This window comes from Rhineura floridana, chromosome 1 (assembly GCF_030035675.1).
Source record: "Rhineura floridana isolate rRhiFlo1 chromosome 1, rRhiFlo1.hap2, whole genome shotgun sequence".
NCBI classification, from domain to species: domain Eukaryota; kingdom Metazoa; phylum Chordata; class Lepidosauria; order Squamata; family Rhineuridae; genus Rhineura; species Rhineura floridana.
In genome coordinates this window covers 138,551,164-138,574,448 of record NC_084480.1, presented here as the reverse complement: position 1 = coordinate 138,574,448, position 23,285 = coordinate 138,551,164, and the positions used below count along the sequence as shown (strand labels likewise).

At 40.5% G+C, this 23,285-nt stretch overlaps 2 protein-coding genes across 8 annotated transcripts in view; both read right to left on the bottom strand.

Moving 5' to 3' along the window:
• The window catches only part of NRG1 (neuregulin 1), a 270,328-nt gene that overhangs the window by 140,864 nt on the left and 106,179 nt on the right, over positions 1–23,285 (bottom strand). For 2 of the 7 annotated variants that reach the window (XM_061633568.1, XM_061633587.1), the window contains exon 1: positions 4,337–4,982. The exons of the other annotated variants lie outside the window; for them this stretch is intronic. In XM_061633568.1, the coding sequence (XP_061489552.1) occupies positions 4,337–4,982 (646 nt within the window). Of the gene's footprint in view, positions 1–4,336; positions 4,983–23,285 lie in introns of those variants that run through there. 7 annotated transcript variants of the gene reach the window in all.
• Positions 5,349–5,516, bottom strand: LOC133387880 (uncharacterized). Its single transcript, XM_061633657.1, has one exon. It carries the CDS (start codon positions 5,514–5,516, stop codon positions 5,349–5,351), a length of 168 nt encoding a protein of 55 aa, XP_061489641.1.

The following is a 23,285-nucleotide window of genomic DNA, read 5'->3' as shown; positions in this document are numbered from 1 at the left end:
AGAACAACTCATGGTGTGAGAGAGGGTGGATAGCACAGTTGTGAAATGGACAGATTGCGGATTAGTTAAAATGCAGCAGAGGATGACATATAATTAAACCAAAGAGATTAATTTCACTCACTCTTGTCTGTCTTGTATACAGAGATACATAGATTAAATAAATAAGGATTGTAATAGAGTTCTGTACACCAATGAAAAGTTAATATAGCCACATTTCATGCCTGTATAGACAGGTTAGCTGTCTATACTAAGCTACAATGCTATTCATAGGAGTAAGACCCACTAAACATAAAAGTCACACTTGCTGTGCAATCATTACTCTTGTGTTGAGTGAATTACACAGCTCTCCAACTTTCTATTGTGCTCATTGATTGTACAACTTGATTAGAGCCATCGTTAGCATTGTAATTTTGGCTTGACAGATAACCTGGCACTAAAACAGTTGTGTTCAAGATTCTAATTCAACTTTGTTTTCATCTTCACAGTAAACAATATATTTATTTCAGATTTATTGAATGTATTTCCCACCTACTCCAGAAGGCTCTCGGTGTGCCTGAAGTAGCTGCTTGGATCACAGCCATTGCTTCCTAAAACTCTGCAAGCTTAGATTCAGCTAGGCCTTCCTCAGCAGTCAGTTCAATAGGACTGGAGTTATTACTTAAAAAGTCCCTGCTTTATCCTCCTGCTAATCATGCATCAAGGGAGCTCCTCAGCTCCTGGTGCCCAACAGGGATGTGAGGCCTTTGAATAGACTTTTTTGAGCATCTTTTTACTATGCCTTTGAGTTATCCATTATGCACATCCATTTTGAGAGCCTCACATATTGTGAAGAAACAAAGAAGAGTCTGGATCTGGCAAGTGAAACCAGAAAAGAGTAGGTATAGCTACTATTAAGTATTTGGGCCATTAAAAGCCAGTGATCATTATTATCACTAGTAAAATATAGCACAGGAACATTTAGCTCCTAACAGTTCATTCAAAAAGAAAATGAAAAAGCCGAAACCTCTAATACCAGAAAAAAATGTTTTAAGATATAGTACAAAACAGCAATTATCACAGAAATGATTGCAATACTGAAAATAACCATTATAGTAACTGAGATATGTGAAATGCACAATTTCACCCAAGCATGATTAGCAGTCATGAAACCAACACATATTTACAGAAGATTGCAGGTTACGGCAAAAATATTGGGTAAACCATAGATATATAATTCAGATGTGTGCATGAATGTCATGTCTATGAATGCATAAAAATGCTAGGTTTTCTTTCCTATTTCAGCAGAACAAGGGTGACATTTAATTTAAAATGGGAAGACACAGGGAAGAAAAGTGATTGTTCCTGTATTTTAAAAAAATACAACATATATAGTATTAAAAGGTAGACAAGTTCTTGAGACTAATGCAGTGGAGGCAATTATTAGGATTGCCTCTCTTCCAGACTCCAGCACAGAGAAGAATCAATTAGCCCTTGTTAGTCTATGACCTTGAAAGATAGAGTCCCACACAGAATATGCTGAGTTGGATGAAAAGGAGGGAAGGAAAATGGGATTCTGCAACTCACAAAAAAGTCCAGTTCAAAAATCATATGTCAGTCTCAAACTGACATCAAACTATGATGACAGCACATATTTAGCTCTGAAGAAATACTGGCATGAAGGCTCAAAATCTTCCTATGAATAGTTATATGTACTTGCTTAAGTGTCCACCCACCTCACACAATTCACCTAGTGTTTTTTTAAAAAAATATTCCCCTCCCATTCCACTGCATGAAACCAACAATGCACAAGCTGAGCTATAGCAATTATCTTGCATACTTGCTTTCCCATATGATTCTAGAGGAATCTTCATAGCTCTAAAACTTGCCATAGTTATACTTCTAAGTAAATATTCTTACTCAATGCAAAACAAAAACAAAATCAGTTGCAAATTCTGTAAATATCTGTATGGCATTTATATTAAAACAGCAACAACAATTGCTGGAATCCTCCAACATTTCCTCCACTACCACCCTTATGCAAATCTGAGCTAAGAGGCAGATATGATTTGCTGTTAGGCCATCTGTGTTTTTTTCCTTTCAAGAAATCTATTAGGTGGGTGGGTAATGAGCAATCAGTCCCGTATGAGCAACCACTTTTGTAAATGATGTTCAGCTTGCCAACTGCAGAAGGGTGGGTACATTATTGTAAGGAGCCCCTAACCACCCCCAAAAAAGATGAGGAAGAAGCTCCTTCACTGTGTCTGGAATTTACATATAACTACCCTTATCTGCATACAATTGATTAATTTAATCTTGATATGTCAAAGTGACAGCTGCCTGATCAATCTTTGTCACGCCAATCAACTTGTCCTTCACTTACTCAGCAATCAGTCCTTTATCTGATAGACTATCAATTCCAGGTAAATTGTGCTTCACCCAACATTTCTGAAATTGATTCTCGAGCAGAAGATACCTGAAAGAGCTACAAAATTTTGTATTTTGAATCCTGTCTCAGTAAGACTTACATCGGGACTGCTATATTAACTGGGCAAGATCCACAGCTGCTGTAGATGGGTGTAGCTCCACTAAAAGCAATGGAGGCTTATTAAATAACTCAAATCATCCGGTGCGTTAAGACTCAATCCTGAGCATACTTACTAGGCAGAAAACTCCAAATGAGTAAACATGCATATAATTGGTCTGTGAATGGTACAGCTACAAATTCAGGGTAACCTTATTCTATTTGACATATATCCACCAGATATGAATATGTGGCCAATGTAGATCTCAAAAGTACCTTAGCCAAGGAAAGGGGTAAAGAGAGAAGGGAGAAAGGATGCAATGTTACAATAACAAACAAATCAAAGGAACAGCTAGTGTTCACCATTACAGATCTCTGTTAAATATTATCATCCTCTCAACACACACACCCTCTTTACATATTTAATGGAAGTTCATAGTCTATCAAGTCTGAGCTGTGTTTCAATACATTTTGACAATTTTATTCCCCAACACTGAATTTTATTCTTAAACATTTAAATAACAAAAGATTTAAGCAAAAGATAAAAGCTTACTCATGCCGGGCACGTGTGGAGATACTGGGTTAAAGTTGATGAAATGATAACATTAAATGTGACTTCTTATTTGAGGAATAAAAGGGAAGGAGATTCCAGAATTTAGACTTGACATTTCAGGCTGATCTGCAGAGCTTAGGCAGGAAATGGTGGGGGAAATTTCAGTGAATTTGTTGACAAATTCTTGAGCCTTTCAGAAGGGGCAGGCTTACACCTAAACAAATCAACACTTTTTTCCCTCCAGTGCTTCCAGAGATTAATTAAAAGGTAAGTTATCAGGCTAAAGCCAACATGGAAGAATCATCCACCAAGTAGAAAATGTTTTGTCCTGATCCCAAATATGCAGGACATGGCTGTAATTACTCAATGGCAAGGGAAATGCACTCTCCACATGCTTAAATGCTCTTTCGTCTTTGTCATTACACCAAGGCAGTGCATTTATTTCCCAAGGCTGAGCCTCTGATATAAAAAGACTCCAGGGCTGAGCCATGACAAGGTACTGCACACATTTAGCCCTAAGCAGAGGATTTATACACAATGCCAAGAGATACTTGGGCCAGAGAAACACCAGTGAAACTCCATATAGCAGCTCATATCTGTACAGATTGGAGCCAAGCTCTCAGCAGAAATGTAAATTATTAGAATTATTGCCAAATTTCCAGAGGGATAGTCATGCTTGTCATTTCTGCTGCACAAGACTAAAGAGCCTTGTGGCACCTTAAAGAACTTATTCTATGACATAAGCTTTAATGGACTGGAGCTCCCTTCATCAGATGCATGCAGCACACTCCACATAGCTGATGAATGCCATTAATAAGGTATGTTAGACTTCAAGGTGCCACAGGACTGTTCTCTTTGCCTGATTAAAAGTAATTTCCTCCTTTACACTAATTTAAGGGGGGCAGTATGAATGAGTGTTGGGGGGCATAATCTGTAAGGAACGCAAAAGAATAAAAAATAAAAGGGGTTTATTGTAACATTCACTTACAATTCATTACTGAAATGACCTGCTGGATCATATATAAAGTACATCATTTGAACAAGTTAATCATGGTCTTGTTATCATTAGTGTTACATGACTTGCAATCCCCCCTTCTCTAAGCTTCTTTTTCTTAACTTTAACAAAGGGCCAGGCTAAAGCTAACATGCGAGCTTCTGTTCAGTTATCAGCAAATCTGTTAGTACCAATCACAACATCACAATATTACTCTTGATAAGGATTGCACCAGTATTATATACATAGGAATGACAATTCTGCATAGGGGATATGATCATATACTTACCTAGTTTTGGTGGAGCTGTTTGGATATTAGTTTCAATTTCTTGTGGCAGAGATGCCGTTGTGGATCCTTTCCCTTCAGGTTCTAGAGTAGATGGACGTAAGGAGGGCACTGAAGTGGGCAAAAACTGATAATCTAAGACACTGTTAGATGGAGATGGCTTAGAAGCAGCCTCAGAGGGAACTAGGGGCCCATCAGGCTGCCCTGTAACTTCAAAGTTAGCTACATTGGTGGGTACTGGAAAGTATGAAGTATCGACTACAGATGGCACCCAAGCAGATAATGCAGTAGGATCCATAGGAGTGATTGGATCTTGCCCAATCCTATCTGGGTCAAGGTGTGTTGGAGAATCATACTCAAAAATCTTGTCCACAAATACCCACTTGAGGCCAGCAATGCAGAGGCAGAGGCTGATCAGGCAAGCCAAGATTGGGACAATGCAGATCTTTTCAGAGTTGAGGCAGCCTGTTAATCGCTCTGCCTCCAGGCACACACAGCAAGTAGCAGCAAGGCCTGCTATTCCCTGTACCCTTGTGTCCACTGTTTGAGTTGCTGGCATGTCCTCTTCAGCAGGGAGCCCCTCAAGTGATGCAGTCGGGCTCAGCTGGGTTGAGGGGTTGGGAAAACTCTCCAGAGTAGCTTCAGACATATTTAAGCACATATTTTTCAACTGAGCTAGAAGGCCTTAAAAAATCTTTCTGAGTCCATTATTACTAATCAGTAAGCCAAAAGAGAGAAAACAGATCCAGAGGAATCTTACAGGATCACAGCATCGGTATCAAAAGAGAGTGCAAGTGTCAGAACATGATCCAAATAAAGAGATTGTGAAGAAAAAATTCTTCTAAATATTCAGAAAGGAGAAAAGACCCTCATAATGATTCAGCTCCTTCTCCTTGCTCACTTTAAAATCTTTATTTATAATTCCTTAATTCTTCTCAAGCCATCTCAGTTCTTCAAGGTGCCAAAATAAGATTAAGGGGAAAAATTAAGAATCTGAAATCCTGAACAAAATTATTTAAGTGAACCAACAGCCCAGAATGAAAGGCTGGCTTCTCACCTTGAGCATCTGAGGCTGGTGACTGCTTAGATGGAGGAAAACACAGCCGTCATGCAGTAGGAGCAAAAGGAAAATCAGTAAGAACGGCAGTAGCAGCAGCAGCAGCAATGACAGTAGCAACAGCATCCTGTTGTGCAAAAGAGCCGGCAGAAAGAGGCTGAATCATTACAGAGCAGCAGGTGCCTGCTCCCTGAGCATCACTGCAACCAATATCATTACAGGGAGATTTGAAAAGGAGATAATGACAACTCTGTCCTCAATCCTTACCATCTCCTCTTCTTTGTCCCTCCCCAGCGCTCCTTCCCTTTTGTGCCTTCCTTTCTTCTTTCCTTCCCTCTGTTCTTCTGATGTACAGCTTCCCTCTGCTCTGCTCTGCTTTGCTTTCCTTTCTCTCTCCCCACCCCACCTCTCTGCAGGGCTGGTCCGAGTTAAATCAGCACACCCAGCAACACAAGTCTGCCAGTGACTTTTTATCCAATTAGATGGAAGAGAGGCCATAAAATCAAAGAGAGGAATGGAGGAGCCAGTTAGACTCTCTCTTACTGTGTGGTCAAGAAAGGATGCCAATCGATTAAAGCAATCTAACAAAGCTGCAATAAGAATGAGGGTGGGGAAGGTTGTAGGTGGCAGCCTTATGGGCTGAACCTAATGCTACGACTGTCGGATATCCGATCCCTCCCAAGGGACAGAGGCCTTTCAGCTGCAGTTTTTCTGTCTGCTACCTAGAGATAAAGTTTGCCTTCTCATCAGCCTAGTAAGTGGAATTCTTGATGGATAACACAATTATGATTTTAAGGACTAGGTTGGTTTGTTTTTGTGTATTTAATAAAACTTTTTCAAGCATACCATTCATGTGCTTGATTTTTGAATGCACATTTTAAAGACAATTTTATATTGGTATTGCATTAGCTTCAAGGATGTGCATGCACCCTCCCATGACGAAATCATTCTTGCTTCAGAAATACTGTTTTACCTGAAAGTTCCAAAATTAATGAGAAACAAAGTTAAACCTTATTCTGTTCTCAACTTCATCCACTGTTTCTTAGCATTTGCTAAGAAATTTACTAATTCTACAGAGTGAAATATCAACTCTAAAATAAACACTTTAAAAATGAACTGAAATCATAGTATTTATGTAAGATGACAAATAAGGAGTGTAAATTTGAGTAGAAACCAAATATGACTAGATTAAATGGCAAATAAAATTCATAGTTTCCCAATGAATAATGGTCAGAGATTTTCTACCAATGAGGATTACAACAGACTAAGCAATTCTTATAGATGGTAGATGACTTCCAGTTTCTAATTCACGGTCTTGCAGTTTACAGTTTTAACATTCACGCAACACAACAAATGTATACTGAAATATCAGAAACCCAATGTCTTAAATGGTAAAGTAGTACAGTTAACAATTTAATGAATGAAAAAAAAGTCACAACTAAGTAACTATCCTCTTTTCAAATTTGGTATGAAAAACAGCTGAATGTGATTAGAATTCTGGCTAGCATTACTGTAGTTTCAAAGTTATTAACTGGGAGAGAGGCGTGGTTCAAGCATGGCAAACTCAGCAGAATCTTTGGAGAGAAAGAACATATATGCAAAGAATCCTCGCCCTCTCTTCCTCTGGTGTTCTTGCTGCGAGACTTACTGCAAAGTTGGTGTTTGAGCCCTAGCAAACACCGAAACTTCTCACACTGGACCTGGATTTGATCATGTCACGCTGCAAATATGTGAAATGTGTCCAATATGAACTTTGAACAATAATTTCTTTGCTGGTCTCAATCACTGAAGCCACCCGACATTTATTGGTAAAGCAGAACAGTCATGCCAAATACTATATAGCCTACTATATTATATTTTTGTAAGCATCATGCTACCTGTGAACACTTCTGTGCAGGTACGTGCCTACACTAAAGCGTTAATGAGCAGTGTGATGGTTACAGGTGAGGCAGGCAAGGTGAAGCAAACCACAATGGCAGCAAAAATGGCAAGAGGGAGCAGTGGCAAGAGAGGGGCTGGTGGCAGTGAGAAGGGTGGTGGCGGCCAAGTGACTGGGTGGCTGAACGGATGGCTGGGAGGCTGAGTGCTTAGCAGCAACAAGAAGTCAGTGAGGAAAGCAGTGGAGGTGAGGCTGCAGCGAGTGCTTAGGGAGGCAGTTGAGGAAGCTGCCTGGGAGAAGGGGGAGGTTTGGCAACACTGTGGTGGGGGCCTAGGGAGGTTTGGCGACACAATGGAGGAGGGAATGGGGAGATTTGGCGACCCATGGGGGGCTCTGTCGACCCATGTGGGGTGGGGTTGGTGAGGGAAGGCTGAGGGATACCTGGCAGATGGGGTGGGGGGAGGGCTTGCAGGTGGTGTAGGGTGGTGTATAGGTGGGGTTGGCAAATGAAGTGAGCAAGGGCAACAGCCCATAGTCAACATATATATTGGTAAGGAAAGGCATTCTGGGATACAGACCTCAGTGCCCATCGCTTTATGTGCAGTTGTTTACACTAATCATGCACATTTAAAAAAACGGCCAAGGCCACCATTTTTAGAAGGTAGTCTCACCCCATATGCATATGATTATTCCTCAAGAGCACCAGTATAAAGGTATGAAAAGTTACAACAACAGATGCTCTTACAAAGCACATCTATTTTTCATTTTAATATTGAATATATCCCATTGTCTCCTATTGAGAATCTTGCTCTCCCACTTCCAGATCTCCCATTGGCCATACCACCAAAACCTACAATAATGCACCTGATTTTGACTGCCATACTATATAAGATGAAAAGCAATGAAGTTATCAGAACACTAAACCTGCCCACTATCATCTTAGTGTTCAGTGCTACTTTGGCAAAATATTAAAATGCAGCTCCCTTTTTATTGCTTCATTTTGGGTCCTTATTGCACAAACGATTACCCTGAGTATGGTCATGGAAATATAAGTAACAATTGCATAAAGCAGATTTATTGTCACTGTTGGAGCTTCTTGGGAGATTTTGTGGTCCAATGTGTCAATATATAGCGATGGAACATGTTATGAACCCTTAATCAGCAGCTGCTTGAGAATGAATACTGCATCAACTTCTCTGGCATCACTGAGCCTACTGCATCTCTAGGAGCTTTAATTAAGAGACGCTGGGGAGGAATTTTGGTTAATTCTGATAATTCATCCACTCCAACACAAGCCTGCAGAAAGCCACACAATGCCTTCGGTTTAATGCAAGCAAGTCTTACCACTAAACAGGCATGTGGGGAGGGGGAACCCAAACATGTAAATGTAGAAAAGTCTTTGCAATATAAATAAATCAAACAGAAATGTTCCATGTAGAGTAATGTAGCTTTTCACAAGGCCATGGATTGGGTGGTCAGCTTTTACCCTCAACATTGTCCCTTAAAGCTCCAGTTCAAGTGGGTGAAAAGGCAATCATGAATCCTCTCATTGACTCTCTCTGCAGTCATCTGTTCCCCTCCCTTGTCTACTGTAGTGAATAGGGCTCCAGATGTATTGTACAGCTAGCGTGTGGCTGACTGGACCACAGAGGAAATAAGCAAGAGCAGCCATGGCTTCCTTTTCTCCCACTTGGACTATAGATTTAAAGGTTATCTTTAGGTGTCTGGGATAAGAGCGGGCAGACTTATTCTTATGGTTTGTTCACATATAAAACTGTGGACTAAAATATTATGTTTATTTCCAGAGCACCCTCATGTTTTAACTGTAATGTTCATGTAATTATTTTTCGGCAGTTTATGACAAAATTCATTCTTTGAATTGCTCGGCCCTGCCAGCAAACAATATGCAATAACAAAGGGCATGTAAGCAGTCCAGAGTATCAGTCTGGCTCCCAGCGTAGCTCCCAGTTCCAAGGACCTTGATAATGTGTCTCAGCCAGCTTTCTCCCAGGTAAGGTGAATCATCATCAAAATGTCCTTTTAACCATCTGCCTTTCCCCATGTGAATGGTAACAGAAGCTATGGCACTGTTCTCTTAGGCACTATGGCTGCTCATTCCAATTCACCTCTTTCTTGGCTCATGGAGTAGACAGAGTGAGGTGCTGTAGTCTACAATAAGGAAAGGGTTCTGCCAACATAACTGCTTCCTTGAGATCTTCCTGGCTCCCGCAATGCCTCTAAGCTTCCCTCCCCTATTCTCTTCCCCCTTCATGTCATCAGGTGGTGAGAATGCTTACCCTTTTCTCCCCTTGAGCTGAAAGAAAAAGCTGGAAAAGCAGTGCTCTCTCAATACTTCCTCTTTCAGCTCTATGTGCTTTTCAAGGCTCAAATTGGCACTTGAGCAGGTGAAGATAAAACAAAGTGAATGAGAGGGTAGAAGGGAAAGAGGAGCAATCTGGGAGACTGGGGTGGGAAAAAAATAAAGCTACTAGTGGGAGAGTAGGGTGCCACAGGAGTCAGGGAGGAGAGAAAAATGGAGTGTGAGAGAAGTCACACCCAGTGAGATCCAGTAAAACGTATCTTGAAGTTACATAATTTTACAGTGGTTTTCCCTCCCTCACAATTCCCATCAAATCACAGATCACATCAGTCTCCATTAATGGGGCCATTAAAAAACCAGATCAAATGCTTTCCAGTACTGCCATAGCACAAAAACATGGATTTGAGGCACTAATCTTTATTGATAATAATTTTTACAACAGTTCCTCACAAAAACACCATCATATGATAGGCCAATAATTTGTACCCATAGATGTGTTCTGTGATTTGTTGTTGTTGTTTGTCATCGTCCTATGTAAAAATCATGAAATTTTCCAGAAGAACCTGTGCCTTGGATCAATGTTTTGTGGTATTGGCAAGCACCAGGTCTGTGATTTTTCTGTACATTTTCATGTAAGCTTTAATTTGATTGCAGTTTTTGGAGACCCCATGTAAAATCATGCCAATTCAAGAGGTTAATTTTAATTCTACTGGGTCTGACTTTCTTGTCCCATGACAAAGCCAAGAACTGGTGTGTGTATACTTTTTTTCTGTCTGTCTTTTTGGAGTTAGGGGTGGGAAAGAAGCAACCAAGGGGGTGGTGTTCATGGCACTTTCTCAAAATTTCAAATGTGCCAGCAGGACCAAAAAGGTTGGTGATCTCTGCCCTGGCACATATAAAGCACCCCACATGTATGTGATCAGAAAATCCTGTTACATCTCTTGCCTAGAGAGAAAGCCTTCAAATTTCCACTGCTTCTTGCTTTTTATCTCTCTTTTCTTTTGATTCTTACATCCACTCAAATGCTAACTTCCAAGGTTTCAGAAGCGTATATGATGTACTTGGTTGGCCCCATTTGCTTAAATGCCATCCTAAAAGGCATGCCCTAGTCTAATTAAGAGGCAAGAAGATTGTTCCCAATTCATCAATATTGATTGGTTGACTGTCCATCCCTTCCCTACAAGTATAGTGCTTAAACTCAGATTTATTATCCATGCAAGATGCCAACTGATTGGACTTCAAGGAGCTTTTTTGTGCTTCTGGTATTGTGAATAGATTAGGAACTACCTATATTGTTCTAAACATGCAGGTGACCCTGTATCTTAATCCTAATAAACCATTATATTGGAAATTTAGACTAGTGGGCTCAAAAACATCTCCCCATAAGCTAGACTGCGCTCCCATGTTACAGACTAAGGAAAGACATGACATGAAGAATTGGTTTGCAGAGACACAGGAGTTACGCTGGCCATCTCAGATGCCTCCACTCAGAGCTTTACCTCTCTCTAAGGTGCCTTCATTCTTAGGATGAAAACAGTATTCTGTGTGGATTGTTGGCAGTTCTACCCCTTATACTGGTCCAATGGTGGAATCATTGTGAATGGTCCACTGGTCAAAGATAGTATTTATTTCCCATGTACCCCTGTTAAAAATTAGGTACTCACCAGGGTAATAATAGCTAAATTTCCATGTATAGCCTGGACCTTAAAAATCAAAACCCTGTACTCAAATCAAATCTTTATTGTTATGGTCAATGACCAGTATAAAATAGAGACATAACACTCTCATAAGAGGAGATCATCCTGATATACAGAGGAATAAAATGCAATAAAACGGGATAAGAAAATAGAAGATATAATTGTTAAAACATGACATTAAGATTGTTAAGACGTACGATTATGAAGTTCCAAGAGGAGGAAAAAAGGTTACAATATGGCTAGGGTTAGTGCTCAGAATAATGTAAGTAAATGAGAAAATCTGCATATATATTAGTTCAAGATTTAGGTTCCCCCTTGCCCCCTAAATAATTTGGTAATTGAGGATAGTTGAGACTAGGGCAGCAGTAGGAAAGATGACAAATGAAGAGTGATGAGTATAGAAATGACAGATGACATTTAAGGCAAGGCGGAGATAAGTTACATGAGAGGAATACAAAGCTATGCAAGTCATCTAAGCCCTGCATCCTTGATTACTGGAAGTTCTGGTCACTGTTTGGATGGGAGACCACCTGAGAACCATATATAGTTCCATGGAATAAAAATAGGATACAAATGCAACTAACAGATACAAACTAACTAATAGGTCACAATGCCATCTAAGAAATTGCTTTTAAAATAGAAATCTTAAATTTTCTACATTATGTATAAGATGCCAGATTTGGTGCTTTTGTAGTGAACCTATAGATTCTGTCTGTCTGTCCGTCCCCCCTCCCTTCGCACTCTCTCTCTCTCACATGCGCCAGCCCTCAAGCATTAAAGCTATTAAATGGAGATGTCAGTGGGATTAAGTACGGTATGAACACTAGATGATTCAGCTCATATGGCATGTATGTATGACCTGTCCAACCAAAAACCTAAGAGCCAATTCAAACACAGAAAGAAGCACTGAACCTCACACTGCTTGTGAGGGACTGCCTATTTAGAAAACGCTCTCCCCATGAAACTTTCCCTGTACACGGGAATTTAGCAGAGTAGGCTGAGACTGGGCTAGGCTCCTCCTCTTCTCATGTGATCAAAATGCACAAAGAAACGTAATGGCAGAGCTTTGAAAAGTTACTTTTTTGAACTACAACTCCTATCAGCCCAATCCAGTGGCCATGCTGGCTGGGGCTGATGGGAGTTGTAGTTCAAAAAAAGTAACTTTTCCAAGCTTTGCGTAATGGCATTGGCATTTTGTAGTTCTGTATTATATGTCCTCTAACAAAGGACTGTCTCTAGGTGGTTTACAGCCAAGCTTAAAAAGACACAGAATTGGTTTAAAAGGCAGAGGGTGGGGGTGGGGAGACAGAATCAGCAAACCAGAACAACACTAACATAAAACCTTGACACAGCTGAATCATATTCCATCAAATACTCTTACACAGGGAAGAATGAAGGCCTAGGGAATCAACACATCAACTGACAAGATTAAATAGAAAGATTGATAAAGAAATTATGTGGAAGGGACTCATGAACAGATGGAAGGATACTGAGCTCAGCTAAGCCCAATAAGAAGAAAAGTGAAATCTTCTGGTTACAAAACACACAGCTGCAGAAATAAAAAGTGCTTCCATGAGTTTTGTTAATTGAAAAATGGATATAGGAGAGAAGCATCAGACTGCTTTTTGTCGGCTAAATCTCCCACATGTACAAAAGCAGGAGCACTTCCACACACGATTAAGAAATTAGTAGAAGCAATTAGTGTTGCTCCATCAAATTTAATTCTTATTTTATTTGTAGACATAGTTTTTCAATGGACTGACATGACCAACCATCCAAAATTTAAAGTGTAAGGTGTAGTGGTTAAGGTGTTGGACTACGACCTGGGAAACCAGGTTTTGAATCCCCACAGCCATGAAGCTCACTGGGTGACCTTGGGCCAGTCACTGCCTCTCAGCTTCAGAGGAAGGCAATGGTAAACCACATCTGAATATTGCTTACCATGAAAACCCCATTCATAGTGTCGCCATAAGTCGGGATTGACTTGAAGGCAGTCCATTTCCATTTTACCATAGCACAGTAGTGAAGCATCTGCTTTGCATGCAGAAGGTCCCAGGTTCAATTCCCAGCATTTTCAGGTAGTGCTGGGAAATACTCCTATCTGAAATCCTGGACAGCTGCTGCCAGTCAGTGTAGACAATGCTAAGCTAGATGAACCAATGGTATGACTCAGTGTAAGACAGCCTCCTATGTTTACCACCTCCATGACAACTAGGGTCAAGGTTCACCAAGTGCTACAAATGGAAAGTTTATTTATTTATTTATGAGATTTGTTAGAGCTCATCTGGCAGAGGTTAATCCGCCACTCTGGGCGACTTACAACCAAACACAAGTACATTCCACATAAACATAATCAGAATCCTAACAATTAGAAATTAAAAATTAAAAGCTTAAACATTTAAACCCCCCAAGATCTGCAATCTGCCAGCCTAAATTTGAATTTAACCCCCCAAGAACTGCAATCTGCCAGCCTAATCCCCTTCCCACACCTGGGTAAAGAGCCAGGTCTTCAAGGTCCCCCAAAAGCATAACAGGGAGGGGGAGTTTGTCAATTTCAGTTCTGTCTGCTTCTCATTTTTCCAGCTCTCCACATTTCTGCAGCATGTTTTTTTTTTTAAAAAAATCCTCATGAAAAATCACCAGCATTTTAGTGCAATTTTGTAGGGATTTGACTATTGAACAAATACTGGCAAGCAGTTTCTCATCATATAATGCATTTTTGTATGTTATTTTCACTCATATATTCATTTTTATGCACACTTTTGTAAACAGTGTTTGGTTGGCGAACTGCATTGCAAAATTCAATTAAGTGCAAATTTCAAAGGATTTTATTTATTTATTTATTTATTTAAGCTTATATACCGCCCGACTAGCAACAGCTCTCTGGGCGGTGAACATTAAAAATACAATAAAAATAACACAAAACTGTACACAAAACTGTACAGTCTAAAATCAAAATATAATAATTTAGAATTAACAGGAATTAAAATGCCTCAGAGAAGAGAAAGGTTTTAACCTGGCGCCGAAAAGATGATAGTGTCGGCGCCAGGCGCACCTCCTCGGGGAGACCATTCCATAGTTCGGGGGCCACCACTGAGAAGGCCCTAGATCTTGTCACCACTCTCTGGGCTTCCCTATGAGTCGGAACCCGGAGGAGGGCCTTCGTAGTAGACCGTAGTGTACGGGCCGGTTCATATCGGGAGAGGCGTTCCGACAGATATCGTGGTCCCACGCCGTATAAGGCTTTATAGGTAAGTACCAACACTTTGAATCTGGCCCGGAAGCATATTGGAAGCCAGTGCAAACGGGCTAGCACAGGTGTTATATGCTCAGACCGCTTAGTTCTTGTTAGCAGTCTGGCCACCGCATTTTGCACTAGCTGTAGCTTCCGAATCGTCTTCAAAGGTAGCCCTACGTAAAGCGCATTGCAGTAGTCCAGACGCGAGGTTACCATAGCATGTACCACTGATGAGAGGTCCTCCTTACTCAGATAGGGACGTAGCTGGGCTACCAACCGAAGTTGGTAGAACGCATTCCGGGCCACCGAGGCTACATGAGCCTCAAGTGTGAGGGAAGAGTCTAAGATGACTCCCAGACTACGCACCTGTTCCTTTAGGGGGAGTGTAACCCCATCCAGGACAGGGTATATATCCACCATCCAATCAGAGAAACCATCCACCAACAGCATCTCAGTCTTGTCAGGATTGAGTCTCAGTTTGTTAGTTCTCATCCAGTCCATTGTCGCAGCCAGGCAACGGTTCAGCACGTCGACTGCCTCACCTGAAGAAGATGTAAAGGAGAAGTAGAGCTGCGAACGCACTCCAAAACTCCTGATGACCGCCCCCAGCGGCTTCATATAAATGTTAAAAAGCATGGGAGACAGAACCGAACCCTGCGGGACCCCACATTGGAGAACCCACGGTGTCGAGCAATGTTCTTCTGGAGACGACCCGCTAAGTAGGAGCGGAACCACTGCCAAGCAGTGCCTCCAACTCCCAATTCCGCAAGCCTCTCCAGAAGGATACCATGGTCGATGGTATCAAAAGCCACTGAGAGGTCAAGGAGAATCAACAGAGTTACACTCCCTCTGTCTCTCTCCCGACATAGGTCATCAAACAGGGCGACCAAGGCAGTCTCAGTGCCAAAACCAGGCCTGAACCCCGATTGAAATGGATCTAGATAATCGGTTTCATCCAATAGCGCCTGGAGCTGGTCAGCAACCACACGTTCCAGGATCTTGCCCAGGAACGGAACATTGGCTACTGGTCTGTAGCTGCTGACATCCTCTGGGTCCAAGGAAGGTTTTTTCAGGAGTGGTCTCACTGCCACCTCTTTCAGACAGCCAGGGGCCACTCCCTCTCGTAAAGAGGCATTAATCACTTCCTTGGCGCAGCCAACCCTTCCTTGCTAGTTTTAATTAGCCAAGAGGGGAAAGGATCCAGTACCGAAGTGGTCGCACGAACCTGTCCAAGCACCAGGATGATTGTGTTTCAATTCTCATACTGTTTTGGAAAGTGCCAATTTTATATATTTGGCTTGAAATGCAAATTGAATTGTATTTCTCAACCATTCCTACCCAGTGCTCAGCTTTCTAAACTGTTCTCAGAGCTAGATCTTTACATTTGCATGGTTTTATCCTGCTAATGAAGAACAACTTCCTAGCTGATGCTAGGTGGCTAGTGTGCAACAGCATACACTGCTATCTTTATTTTAAATACTAATATATAGGTATACTACAATTCTCATAAAATATTATCTGACTAAGTCTCTGACCAGGTTACTCTGATAGCTTTAACAACATAGAACTAACTGATCAGTTTGCTGCTGTTAAGCTCCCAGTAAAAAACTGTTTTCAGTAACAGGGGATGAAATTGGATCTTCTCATACTATGATTAGTTGGGACTGTTCTTCTCTGCACAGGCTTGCTGGCTGAAGAAATTAGTATTTCTGAGGAAACACAGAATACTCTTCTCTGAAGAGCACTCACTGCCAGCCTTCACATATCTAAAAATAATGGGGGCAGATTTTGTGTATTTGAATGTGTGTGTGTTGCCGGGGGCAGGGGATACTGTGTTTTTTGCATTTAGTCCATTTCAATGTGGCTTTTGTTGGAGAATGTCCTGGTCAACATTACTATGCTTCCAATGGTGGCCTGATATTCTTAGTTTAACCACTGCTTCACAACCTTACTTACATAGTAATGTAAGTACATAGTAACGTAAAGAACACTCTTACCACATTTAAAATCTCACAAAAATCTATGGACGGACTCTGGGGCTGCAGTCACAGAATTAACCCTTTTCATAATTTTTGATCTGTTAATAGATTTTTAGAGAATACGTGCTTTTATAGAAGGGCACTTACAAGGACACTTAATTTTATATAAGGACACATGGATTGCCGTAAAGAAAAGATTCCTAGCAGACATTTAAAATGGTGTGACTGTCCAGCAGTTGATTATGAGGTAAGCTGAAGAAAACTCACAGATCTCAGAGAAGCTTAGTGACTAGCTAATATCTAATTTGCTGCAGCCTTTTTTGTTGCTCTGTTGTTAGAGACAAACACAGCAACTTTTCTGAATTTTGTCTCAAATGATGCATGTAATCTTAACAATTTACAGAAAAAGATTTTAAACTTGTGATTTCCTTTAGAATGATTGTGAGCAACTGAATTGTTCTCAGTGGATCTTGCAAATCTGCAGTTTTACTAGTATATCTGCCATATACATGTCAAGTCATTTGTGACATATAAACCCCCCCACACAAACAGAATTAACCCATTTTCAGTTTACAAAAGCTTCCTTGCATGACTGCTCAGACACAATTCTCTTTCTCCATAGGTGACCAGGCCTGTGCTGTCCCATCCCTTCTGCACACAGCCTTTTGAGCAACCTCCACATACTTAGCTCTTTCAATTTTCTTTCCTCTCAGCCCCTGCAGCCTATACATCATTTCATCATTTGGCTCTGAATCAGTTCTGCTTTGCACACATCAACCTGGTATTAAACTGAACAGAATAGAGCATAAAAGGGGCCCTTTCACTAGTGACATACTTTCACTACTTTCAGGGGTCATGATTGAATGCAAACTCAGATCCACATATTCACTTTAAAACACAAATCCATCTTTGAGTCACAACCTGTACAATTTCCACTAATTCCTAACACTGACATTTGGCATAGCCAGAAACCATTTTCAAATGGGTTAAGTTCTATGAGATTTATAAAGTAATCAATGTTAGGAGAGGGGGCTATTATTTAACTTTAGGATTGCAAACTCTTAGAGTGAAATCTTTTTGTGAAATAATAAGATGAGAAAGAAGATTAAAATGATATAGCAGAAAATGCAGAAAGGAAGAAAAACTATTTAATTACCTGTACTCAGTGACTTCAGAAAATGACTGTGTCCAGAAATATTGCACAAAGTCTACAGTTTTGCAGTGAACTTAGTGCTGGCAACAATGCTTTATCGTCAACTGAAAAAGACCTCCCAATTTCCACTGCTTTTATAGCTTATTTGAACTGCCCTTTGTTCTAATCCTTTTTGATGACTTTCCCTGCCCCAAAAGCTTCAAAGCTTTTGCACCAGCTACTTTAATAACAAAAACTAAGCACTTTGTCAATTCCTTAACCCAACTAAGCTGTGATGCAAGTAATTCCAAGCAAAAAAAAAAAGCAGTTCTGCACTAATATGCCATTTAAATGTTTAAGTTGTGATTGAAGCTAAACAAACATGGAGGAACAAACATGGATGTCAGAGTATCATGGGATGCTGAACATGTGAATTTTCCCTCAGTCTCTTTGCTCTTTCCCACCCTTGCAGACTTGCTGTGCTAACTTCTACCCTCTTCCCAATAAAATCTCAGTGAAGTATTTATTATCATTGTCTTCCCTTTCAGTTATACTGTAACAGAGAATCTTCTGCTGCTTTCCTGGTGAGGTAGGACATTTGAGAGATGCCCTTCTATAATTTATTATTATTTAAAATTTATAATTGCTCCTTCCTCTCCAAGGGGATCCCAGGGCAGCACATAACAATAAAGTGACATAACATACAAATCAACATTATATGTTAGACAGTAGTAAAAAACAGTGGCGTGTAAAACTGTGTAAAAAGTGTGTAAAACTATTGGCCAAAAGCCTGGATAAATAAAAAGTCTTTACATGTTTCCTGAATGCAGGTAAAGAGAGAGACCGCCTAATTTCCCTTGGGACGGAGTTCCATAGGTGGGATGCTATCACTGAGAGTGCCCTATCTCAGGTCCCCATTCTTCATACTGGTGGGACCATGAGTAGGGCCTCTCCCCCAGTCTGCAATTTTTGGGTCTGGACGCACTGGAGAAGGTGCTCTTTCAAGCACTTGGGAAGTCATGCAGGGTTTCATACACTAGTATTAATATTTTGAACTGGGTCTTGTAGCTCACAGGCAGCCAACGAAGTGCCATGAGAATAGGGGTGATGTGATTTCCTCTTGCTGCACCATGCAACAAATGGAGAGCAGACTGTCTTCAAGAGTAAACCCATGTAGACTTCATTGCAGTAATATATCCAGGAAGCTATTAGAGCATACAGCACTGAGGCCAAATACCTGGTGAACCAGTTGGAGCTGGACATAAACATTCCCCACCATTGAGGCCACCTGTGCCGCCAATGACAATTTAGAACCAAATATTACTCCCAAGTTACATATCTGCACTTTCTGGGGGAGTGCTACCAGATCCAAAACAGACCAGCATCTTAGTTCCCAAACTTGACTGTAACTGACTAACAGGATCTCCATCTTGTCAGGATTTAGTTTCAGTTTATTGATCCTCATTTAGTCCATCACCGCAGACACTAGTTCAGCATCTGAACAGCCTCTTCTGAGTCAGATGGAATGGAGAGATAGTGCTCGTTATCATCTACATACTAATGACACTGTGCTCCATGTCCCAAATAACAGCTCCTAATGGCTTCATATGTTAAATAGCATGAGGGACAAGACGGCCCTTTGCAGAATCGCATAGCTGAAATACCATATGTCTGAACAGTAGCCCCCATTGCCATTCTCTCATAATGACCTGGCAGGTAGGAGTAGAGCCACTTCAATACAGCACCCTCAAAGTTGTTCCACGAGGACACCCAATCCCAACAAGGCTAGAGATTTTAATCTAAAGATTTTAAGATTTTGTTTCGTGGCCACACTGTGAGCAGTAGTCTTTGTTCAAGATTTGTCCCAGGTTAAATCTGTATCTTTGCCAAGACTTAAGCAGGAAAACAATTTGTTAGCATCAAGTTGGAACTAGCTTTCCAGAATCCTAGCACTGCAGAGAGCAGGTTTTAGAAAAAAAATATTTCCAAAGAAAATCATTTTTTAAAGACAAAATCACTCAAGCAACATATTCCACTGCCCATGAGAATGCAACAAATGTTTACTACCATTAATCTCAGTTGACCAGGCAGACCTAAACCTGCTTACTTTTAAAAATTAACACAATTAGTCTTATTCTTATCACTAAAGCTGCCAGCTTTTAAATATCCACTGTTGCTCCTATATTAAAATTCAATGTGCTCTCTAAACAGATTCCTCAATAGTCCAGTAAATTCTGTAGTACAACAACTTCCTAGGAGATTGAGTATTTGTTCAAAGGCAGTTGTACATTACATGATGCATCTACCACATGAAAGTTGAAAAAAACAGTGGTATAGGACTGTAATCTTGGGAACCACAGGTGTCTGCACTGCTAAAATGAAATATGAATTTTAATAAATAAATAAAACCGTATCTTTGGCTAATTTATATTTTCTGTGATTTACTTTATACCCAGTGCATATCTAACCATCCTGTGACATTCACCTCTTTCGGTGATTGGCTTATCATACAACAGAGGGTAGGAGGGGGGAAAGTTAAAGGCAGCTGGAAAAATACACCTTCAACAAAATAGACAACTCTGTTCATGAGGTTCTCTCTCAAGGTAAAGTGTACTTGTCTCTTCTACAGTTATTTATATTACTACAAAACAAGAATAAAACTGTTTTACGCAAGTGACGCATTAAAATAAAATTTGACCTATCACAAAAACTCTGGTTTTGAAAATGTTCTTCCTTGCATGGTTTAAGTCTGCTCTGAAACCACCACATGGGTCACCTCATTTTGGTTTTTTTGTGTTTCTTTATAGTAATGTTTTGTTTTGCTCTAAATTAGCATAGGTTAGCTTAAATCAAATCCTTGATGGAATATTATGGGAAGTATGTAAAAAATAAGGCCCACTCTAAGTAGGCAACCATATCTATGCACATATTGCCAACTGATAGTAATGTGTGAAATCTCTTGAACATTAGATTGAAGTTGCCCATGTGGTGCATGTAGGCCCAGTGGTGCTCTTTGAGAAATTCCCCTGGTATCCACAAAGCCTCTGAACCCTTCATCCTCACTTCCCCCTTCAGTTGTGACCTTTCAGCCCCCCACCCAGGCAGGTGGATGTGACATCCCAAGCTGGATCTTTTGAATGCAAGGCAGCCCAATTGCTCATCATCAATGACCAAGCCATATCAAATCCAAGGAAGCTTGCATAATCAGACAGAATAAGTCACTACAAGTTGCTGATTCTAGTAAGAAAAGGGTATATGTGGAAGGTGGAGAAAGAATGCATCAACAAAAACAAAAATAGTAACAACACCGTGTTATTTATGTCCATCATGCGTTTGCTGGTCTTGTACCGAAATAAACAAATACGAGTCCATCATGCGGATGGATGAGAGTCCCTTCCAGAATTGCTATAGCAAGAAAATGAAAATGTTACAATGATCCAGTGTGAACTGGGAGAGGGGCAGAATCCATCACTTAACCTTCCTCATTTAAAAACAAGCAGCAGTAACATTACTGTGGATGTGATAATTAAAAACATATACCTAGGGGTCTAATCAGGGGTGATAATTGTGCACAGCTGTTTCTACTACAGTCCATCCTCCATGCCCTAACCAACATCCATCAGTGCAGGAAGCTAAATACATTATTTATGCAGAGGCTAGAAGTCCATATATGCCGTTTACCCTTGAAATGGTAAGTTATAGTTATTGGCAGAGGAAAGCATGAGGCTGTGCATTAGGTAATGAGACAGACCTAGAATCTTGCCAAATAAAATAGCTAAGTGATCACTAATATTTGGGATAAAGATATTGTGGGGATAGCAGAGCTCTGTAGAGGCTAGCAGACAATTTCAAATTATTCTGTAGCAATTAACTGATTGTAACAGGCTTGCACATTTCATTTGATCTATTAATGTGATTAAGTGCAAGTATATTTACTCAGCAATATCCAGAAGGCACGTGGCGTGTGCAGTGCCAGAATTTAGTGTCCGTATGAAAACTGAATGAATAAAAGCAATATATAAAAAATGAACAAACCCCAAATCCTGCCTCTCATGATTTCAAGAAAAATGAAACTGAGGTAGGTATGTCAGCAGTGCTCATTTTCTGGCACACTAAGAGAAGACCTAGTATCAGCATGTGCAGTCATTATGTTTCATACTTTTTATTCTAGTAAAGGTAACTCCAGCCAAGAGGATTCAATACTGTAAACTGTGGGGTGGGGATCCACAACACCCCAATTACCTAGTAAACTGCTTAGAATCTTATTTTGGCATTTAGCAGTATATAAATTAAACTACAGCAACAGCAGGGTAGCCATGTTTGTCTGTTTTAGGAAAACAGGTTGAGTGGAATTCTACTTTCACCTCCAAAATTATTTTTAATAAAGTAGTGAGGCTAACAAGTGTTCAGGTTTTTCCTTCATCTTATACATGCCATTCTTTTATTTAAGTTCTTATTAGTGGCACACCATAATAGCTGGTAGTATTTCAACAGACTTAACAAAGAGTTATTTTTCCTGTTGTCCATGTGAATCTGAGACCGTGGCAGGAAAAGCTGCAGTCTTCTATTTGAATGATGGCTCCATCTGTCCCATGTGGCCACTGATTACCAGCAACCTCTTTAGCTAGACTCTAACAGCTGACATATATGTTCCCTACAAAAGCCCTTTAGTGTGTGCAGTGTAGGGTAGAAGAGTGCCAGATGATAAGATCCTCCATAATTTTTGAACTAATCCTATTAGGAGGAAAGGCTGCTTGCTAGCAAAGCAAACATATTCCATGCAACTTGAAAAAATGAATAACCCACTAATTTGCTTTATTATGCATATGTACCCTCCCCTCCCCCACACCACAAGGTCACTGATAAATTCCAGAAAGGTAGCCATGTTAGTCTGTTGCAGCAAAAACAGAAAGGCATTTTATGGCACTTAAACACACACACCCCATCAGACTCATGAAGTGTTGTCTTTTGCTGGCAGATTTATATATATTTACACGCATATGGGTACAAAAATATAGAACAGTGTGGCCAAAGGCTATAAAAAGTAATAGCAATAGGAAGTATCTAAATAAATGTACGCATGCATGCATGCATGCACGCACGCACGCACGCAGAGAGAGAGAGAGAGCCCAAAGAGATACAAACAGGCCACTGATGGAGATTAAGCTAGAATAAGGTCAACTCATGTTTGCTTTAGTGCTTTAAATATTTATCAGTTTTTCTACTCTTCTCACTACTGTATTACAGGACAACAAAAGCAACAAACAGAGGTGATACTTAAAGAGTAAGGTTTATGTTGCTTTTGCTGCAACAGATTAACACAGCTACCTCTCTGGAATCTAAAGAAAATGAGAAACCTCTAATTGTGCATGACCTGCAGCCTGGAAATACAAATTCACTGTAAGAATTTCATGTTTTCCCCAGAGGTTCCTGGAGGGCAGTCCTGACTCTTGGGATATAATGGAATTGCTTGTCCCAGGGCTGGAGTCCAGACAGATGGTCATGCACGAACTTCTCTCTGCAAGACCTTCTGACCGAATGCTGCGTCTGCAGATGCCCAGGAGTTATTCTTATAATGTTTAGGGAATGTATGTAGTGAAGACCACATGGCTGCCCTGCATATATCTAAAAGAGGAAAATTACCCTTGAA

Excerpts from the sequence above, each read along its gene's own strand:
- LOC133387880 (XM_061633657.1), bottom strand. The coding sequence starts at position 5,516 with ATGCTGTTGCTACTGTCATTGCTGCTGCTGCTGCTACTGCCGTTCTTA.